The 7569-nt window shown below is 43.6% G+C and overlaps 1 protein-coding gene across 1 annotated transcript; it reads left to right on the plus strand.

Moving 5' to 3' along the window:
• The first annotated feature begins 5481 nt into the window (after positions 1-5481).
• Positions 5482-7113, plus strand: LOC128850322 (probable serine/threonine-protein kinase kinX). Its single transcript, XM_054053407.1, has 2 exons — positions 5482-6864; positions 6991-7113. Exons 1-2 carry the CDS (start codon positions 6642-6644, stop codon positions 7062-7064), a joined length of 297 nt encoding a protein of 98 aa, XP_053909382.1. The 5' UTR covers positions 5482-6641; the 3' UTR covers positions 7065-7113.
• The last annotated feature ends 456 nt before the right edge of the window (positions 7114-7569 follow it).

The following is a 7569-nucleotide window of genomic DNA, read 5'->3' on the forward strand; positions in this document are numbered from 1 at the left end:
TTGCTTCTATATACACACTCATTCCATTTTGCATGGTGGGTGACATGGCAATAGCCCATGGGAGAAAAGACAGGAATCAGAACATCTTTACAAGAATGTTTCTTATATATTCTAGAATGTGTTTAATCTGGTACTATATATTTATTCATTTAATATACTGAGAATTTTATACCTATAATCTCTGTCTATTCCTTTTCTGGAGAGGTTTATGGAAGAAAGACTGGGAAGTGAAGAGGAAATTAGGTGCCTCATACCAACAGGCCCATTCATTATCCCTGCCTATGCTTTTTTATTATCAGATATGAGCCAAGTATTTAATCACGTGTACAATCCAAGCCAATTCTAAGCTTGTTGATACAAGGCTGCCCCAAAGCGAGTATGCTCTGATTTATTGTAAAGGCAGATTGTGACTAATGGTTTTGAACACATGGAAGATTTTGCAATAGGAGGAACACCTAAGTTGATATTCACGTTGATAGCTTGAAAATACTTGCTTATGGCCTGAACTAAAATCAAGAAGAACCAACCAAATACTGGAGAGTCTATTACTATTATGATAGAGTAATTCAGAGAATACTATTTAATTTAAGGGAGTTTTATTTGTTTGCTTTCTGTAATAATTGCAAGTACCTTGCAAACATACCACCCTTTTCATTCAATGTCTCTAATCCACACTTCAATAAATCCAATCCACTGGATCCAATCCTGGATCTTTCTTGCATTGATGTATGTCAGTGGAATGTAAGAAACAGGACTGAAAAGAATTCCTTAGGTTATCAAATACAAACCTCTGCTGTCACATCTGAGCACATCATTTAATCCTGTTCATCACCTTATCAAACTGTATTTTAAATGTAGGTTTATTTATTTTCCTGCTTCTGTAGGATAACTGTCCCGGAATGCTGTTCCAAGTTTGACTTTTCTGCAGGTCACAGAGTATGAATTGGAGAATCTGTCCTTTTATCCGATGAGTAACTATTACTAGTTTAAAATCACTCTTATAATACATATATTTCCACAGATACCTAAGTTTTGATTAAGGTTTTTTAAATTAATTTGGAAAATTAAGAGGTTTTCAGAACTTCTGAGATTCCCTGTCTGACACTTTTTTTCTAAGGTGGAGCTAATAGTAGCTTTTTTTCTCTCTGCTGACCTCTTATTCACTGATATACCTTCCCTCATAGCAATTTAAAACACTGCCAATAAAAGATGCTTTGCAAGGTATTGAATCTGTCAAGCTTTTAACTAGTTTCTCCTCAGGTGTCCATTGAAGATGAAGCAGATTTTGAACAAATATGTCATGGGGACTGTTTGTTAGCTAGTTTTTCATCTGGATTTCCAGCTGCAGCAGCAACCTGAGTAAGGAAAAAAAGGTGGTTTTCCAGATAAACCCTCTCTGCAACAGAATAAGCAATGCAGTGTCTGCTATTGGTCTTTTGAAATAAATTACTTTAACTAGCTACCTTTATCTGTTGCTTTGCTAGCTCTACGTTTAAGTCACTAGCAGTACAAAATTTTCCTAGAAATACAGGCACAGATCTTTAAAGCACGTTTTTTCTAGTACTTCTTTGAAATTTATGCCAAGACTGCTATTTCTGCTATAGGGAATTCCTAATTTTTAAACAGTCTTGGGACAAAGGTCATTCATAAGGAGTTGGTGGTGTCTGATAAATTTATAACCAGTTATGTTTCATTGTGAAGTAATGAAAGTAATCAGATTGGTTTCAGATGACTGTATGAGGAGATAAAATAGTAAGGTCATATTCAGACTATGCCTGCTAGTGCCTCCAGATGCTGACCTTTCATAATATTATTAAATCAACATTTTCTTACACTACCCATTAGACTGGTTAGAGAATTCCTGAAAATCACCCATATAGGACTATAGTATTCGGAAGTCTTGACATGAGGAGTCAAAATGATAGGTGATAGCATGTTTGCCATTCTGCTTGGCTGCAGAATGTGGCTTTTCTTGAGTACAGCTGCATGTGAGTGTTCTATTGTACTGTGGAAGATGGAAATCTTCAAACAGATTTCTTTGCCGTTTAAGGTGGGCATCTTTGAGTAGTGTAGTCAATTCATTTCGTGCTTTAGTTCTTTTATCTTAGAATTCTGAGATATCTAGTGGCTTTACCAAAAATGAAGATATTCGGGTTTTTTTCTTTTTTGTTGAAATGTTTGAGTTACATTGCGGAACAGGTTAGGCGACATGCTCATTTAATGTAAACTGTCAGATGGCTAGTAAACAGCAGCACTACTGATCAATAATCTAAGCTTCAATAAGCTCTTTTTATAGTCTTTATTTATTAATCTATTGTTATAGATTAGACTTCTGTAGATTGATTCCCATAATTTCTATGAACGTATGTGAATATTAGCAGTTTATTGTTCAGTAACCATCCTGCATTAGAAATTGTAATCACCTGTGTTTCTTGATGTTATTTAACATGTTTTCATCATGTTGCTACACCTTCATCAAAATCCCGAGTCTCAAAATAACAAGATTTCATTCTGTTTAGAACAGAAGTTGGACACAGGAAATTTTTTACTACTACTTGTCAAGCTCTACATATGGTATACGTTTTGTGTGGATGATTCATTTCCATTGTTTCCTACAACTCTTTTCACAAAGTCTAAAATTCAACTTTGAAAGCAGTTCTTTTTTTTACCCTCAGATGTGCTAGGAGGTAAAGTCTCCTAATGTTTTGACTTTAGTAAACAGGATGCTTATTCTCATCATATTTGCTTTCTTTTTTCAGTCAAAATAAAAGTGACGTTTCAGCATTCTGTATCAGATATTCTTTTGTAAAGTTGAAAATAAGTTACAGAAGGAGAAGCAAAGCTGTTTCAGGGATGCTGTGTCACAGAGCTGTTAAGAAATCTTTTCTCAGGTGGAGACCCGTGATTATGAACCAACAGTCTTTGAGATTCGGTAATTTAAAAGCAGAGTTCACATAAAGCTAGATTTTAGTGAACTGAGAGATGGTACCAGATTGAGTTAGTATGTACGAAGATAATGTAGTGCACTTCATTCTAGATAAATAATGAAAATTAGTGGGGGTAAGAATAAATTTTAGAAGTAATTTAGAAATAAATCATGTATTTAAAATTAAATATGTGCCTAAGTGCTTCCGCTAGACAGGCGAATACAATCCTTTGCCAGTTTTCTAACCAATGATTTTCTAGTTTTTCATAGCATTCTGAATGACTGAGTTTACAATTCAGAACATCCCAAGTTAAAAGAATCATAGAATCATAGAAGCATCAGTTAGAAAAGACCTCTTGGATTATCAAGTCCAATCATTCCTATCTGCCACTAAAACATGTCCCTGAGCACCGAGCCCTGGGGGAGCCCCACTTGTAACTGGCCCCTAGCTGGAGTTAACTCCATTTTCCATAACAGAGGCAAGGGAAGAGCAGAGCTCGCTCCCACTACAAACTTGCAATGGACAAGAGAGACAGAGGGAGCTAGGATGTGAGACATGAGTGGTGCCTTGGAGGTGCAAGAGCGGCAGGCAAGAAGCTAGCCAACAGGGCCTGGAGAAGCCCTGACAAGGAGCTGCACTCAGTTGTACAGAAGAGAAGAAACTCCCCCCAGGGCCTCTCTTGGAGCCCACCTGGGAAGTTTAAGAAAGCTTCCTTCCCCCGGATGCATGGCACAAGGGCCACATTCGTGGAGCACGAGCAGCAGGCACCCAGCCACAATGGCCCAAAGGAGCCCTGGCAAGGTGTAAGGGTCGGCCGAAGGATCGATTTCTGTCTCAACATTTCTCATCAGCTGCTAAGCCTCAGAACCTGACTGTATAAATCACAGATGCCGGCCTTGCGAAAACAGCCAAAGCTGGTACACAAAGAATGTCTTGCACCTGCCAAAGCTGGTACAGAACGAATGCTTTGTCCCTGTCTCCAAGTCCCCCTGCTACTCGTACCTACCTCCTTATTTCCCTGCTATTGTGAAAGACCCATGAAGCAAGACAGGAAAATTGATGATGAGACTTACCACAGACCCATACATCAACAGAGCATGCGCAGGGATAAGTTCATCCAGGGTTCAAGGTGATGGCGACTACTAGCCTTCATCAGGGACCGCAAGTTGAACACCGCTGCCAGGAGGAGCGCATGCGCAAGGGGAGGAGACCTGCCTTGATAGCCAAGCACGCCTGAGAATGTCCTCTCGTGGTATGTGTGACCTGCTAGTTGGAGATTGGCATATCTCCACAGGACTGAGGTGGAGCAAAGACGGATCGCAAGGAGGAACCAAGCGTATTGACTAGCATAACGGACAGCTCTGGAGCAGCTGAGTTTTGAAGGTATTCTCCACCGTGAGATCACATCGACCAAAGATAGAAGCAGTGGAACGCCTTCTGGACCGGGAGCCCCAGAGACATCGGCCATCTGTGGACCCGTGGTGGTAGCTATAAGCCCCTTTTTGATTCCCTTTTCTCCCCATCTTTCTTTTTATTCTCTCTCTCTTTCTATCACAAGCTGCTTTACAGGCACGATTAATAAAGTTCCTGTTTGGATTGAAATTTAACTCCCTTGACTTGTTGAGTTATTGCTTTTTTGCACTCCGAGATCATAGCCAAAATGAACCATCACACGTCCACGTATGAGTGGACCGTGACAAAAGGGGCTGTGCTGAGCGCTAGAGAGTAGGCACAACCCCCCCCAGGGACACTTGCTGTTTCATTGTGGGGGGAAAAAAAAGGTCATCCTTGTGGTGCATAAACAGCAGGCAGTAACCCAGCCAAAGTGGAGTAGAGGAGCCGTGAAAAGTGGTCATATCCTGTGCTGCAGAGGAAGGCAACCCACCCCCTCCCCCACCACGGGACCAGTGCCAATTTGCCCTGGGCGAAAATTCCTTCCTGACTCTAGAGTTGGTGATCAGCTATTCCCTGAGCATGTGAGCAAGGTCTGTCTTCTTGTCCCACAGGCTGGTCACGCCTCCCAGGAGATGCCACAGCCCTGTTCTCCCTGAACCTGGAGCCATCTCAGAGGTTTCCAAGAGTGGCCAAATGACCCCATCCTGATTGGCCTTGGGGGAAAGACTCCTTTCTGCACGTGCCAGGACACAAGTGGGTATTCCAAAGCACTGGGAACCCTTGCAACACGTCTGAATCCCATTTCTTACAGCTGCTGCCTTTGGCTGCATGGGGGAGGAGTATGGCAAGCTCTGCAGTGCTACTCAAGAAGGTTTCCCCTTTGTTACAAGAGGTTATGAGCCTCTTCGTGGTATTGCTAACCTGAAAAGACAGAGAGGTCTGCGTGGACTACTTTGGGCTTAGCTTATTACAGCAGGCATAGAAAAGCAGAGGGCTCAGCTCGGGCGAATGAGGCACCGGCTTCAGTGCCAGCGTGTACGTACACGCGCACAAATTCTCGTTTCCCTTGGGAAGTCCTATGCAGTGCGTCCACTTGTAGGTGAGGTCCCCAGCTGTCATTGCGAGGGATCCAGCTTTCGTAGCATTGAATAAACAAATCACATCACCGTAAAAAAGCAGAGTCTCTGGCCCCGCCTGCTTACTGACTTTCTTGCGCTCTCTGCACCAAGAACAGCACAGCACAATCCCACTGATAGCAGCAATGGGAGAGGAAACAGATGAAACAGTGCACATAGCAACATGACATGAATCATCCAGGGGTCACCTGTATCATTTTAGGCCTGTCTATAAAGCCCTGTCACTTCAGACACGTTAAAGAGAGAGCTGATGGCAGATATTTCTCCTTTTCTTGCCTTTCCTCCTCAGTTAGACTGGAGCCTGGAATACACACAGATGTTACTTTTTGCCCTGACAAGTTGTGGCAATTTGTTTCTGCCATCATCTTCAAAGCCTGCACGACACATTATGGTGCTGCAGCCTGCGTGCTGCAGGGCAGCCCTGGCTAAGCCGTCGCCAGGAACTGTTTGCAAGTGATCTTTCACTGAGGTACCCCTCGACTCCATTGAATGATGCTAAGAGAGCACAAAAGCCTGCTCGTCTTTTACATGACGTCCTTTCATGTGGGCTCACACCTTTCTCTCAGAGAAGCACAGGGTATAAAAGTAGAGGAAAAGCATCTCAACTGATAGAGCTGCTTCCTCTTTACCTTTAAGGAATTACATTTGACAGTCTCAAAGAAGAAATGAGGCCCAAGAAGATGCTGTGCTACTGTCAAACGTCTGCATGTTGCTGTGAAGCTGTGGAGAAGTACCACTGACTGCATAGGCTTTAGAAATACCATTGTTGGTGACACATGGAAAAGAGGCAGGCAAATGCAGCTCTCACATCCAGTGCTGCCAGGGGGATTACAAAGTCAGAGATGCCCCTGGTATTTCTACAATAGGTTCTCCTTTCTTTCCAAAGATTCAATCTCAAGTTTGTAGTGAGGAAGAAGTTCATGAAGAAGCAGGGCTCATTTACTGAAACAGTGATTGTCCTCAGCAATTTGTTAAATAACTTGAATCCCAAAAAGTTACCCATGCCTTTAAAAATTACATAACCTAGAACTGGACCCAAGAAGAGAAGAAAAGCCTCATGGAACCTGTCCAGCCACAGCACCTTTCATGGTGACATCATCAGCAGCACCCCTGCAGCTGGCCCACAGCTCCCTAGCAACCCCACACTTCACACCCAAACTTTCAAGGCAAAAGCAAGTATCTGATGCCCATGAAGCTCGGCCTGCCACTGAGTAGGGAAGAGTCGATGGAGATTGACTTCCCACTCGTTGTCGAGGAGCCCATGGAGGTCGACCTGCCCCTGAGCGATGAGGAGCCCATGGAGGTCGACCTGCCCCTGAGCGATGAGGAGCCCATGGAGGTCGACTCATCGCTCAGTGGCGAGGAGCCCATGGAGGTCGACCCGCCATCACTGCCAGCAAGCCCAGGTGGGTTGATCCGCCCCTCGGTGGCGAGGAGCCCCTGGAACTGGATCCACCTGCAGAGAAGAAAGAGCCCATGCAGGTGGATCCAATTCCTGTGGGCCTGATGGGGCACTCTACCACCATGTGCAGGGTACCTCCAGGCTCACCCCGTCGCAGCACCACCTGGGGCTCTGCCAGTCATCTTCAGAGCCAGCTTCCAGTAAGAGGCACCAGATCACCAGCATCCGGCAGTGAAGACAGCAGCACCCTCACCACCAGCCTGACAAAGCATCAGGAGCATCACCTCTGTTGTTTTATATATATATTATTATTATTATTATTGTTGTTGTTGTTGCTGTTGCTGATGTTGTTGTTATTATTACTATTACACAGAATTATCAAGAGTAGGAGTAGTAGAATCATTATTCTTTTTTTGTTGTGTTAATAAAACGGTTGTTATTTTACCCTGTGGGTTTTCCTTTCCTGGTGCAGCGTGGGGATGGGAGAGGGGCTGCCTGTAGTCTAGCTCTTGGCTAAGGGCTCAAGAGTGGCTCACGTGCTTGTTGGGGAAAGCAAACAGATCCATGAGGGGTGAGTGCCATGTGCAAGCAACCTGATCCCTGAAGTCACTCCCCAGGAATTGATACAGTATACCAATGAGGAATCGCCCCCCTTCTCTTTAAACCTCATAGAAGCGTCAGCAAGAAGTACGGACACGTGAAGCATTTT

This window comes from Cuculus canorus, chromosome Z (genome assembly GCF_017976375.1).
Source record: "Cuculus canorus isolate bCucCan1 chromosome Z, bCucCan1.pri, whole genome shotgun sequence".
Lineage (NCBI taxonomy): Eukaryota > Metazoa > Chordata > Aves > Cuculiformes > Cuculidae > Cuculus > Cuculus canorus.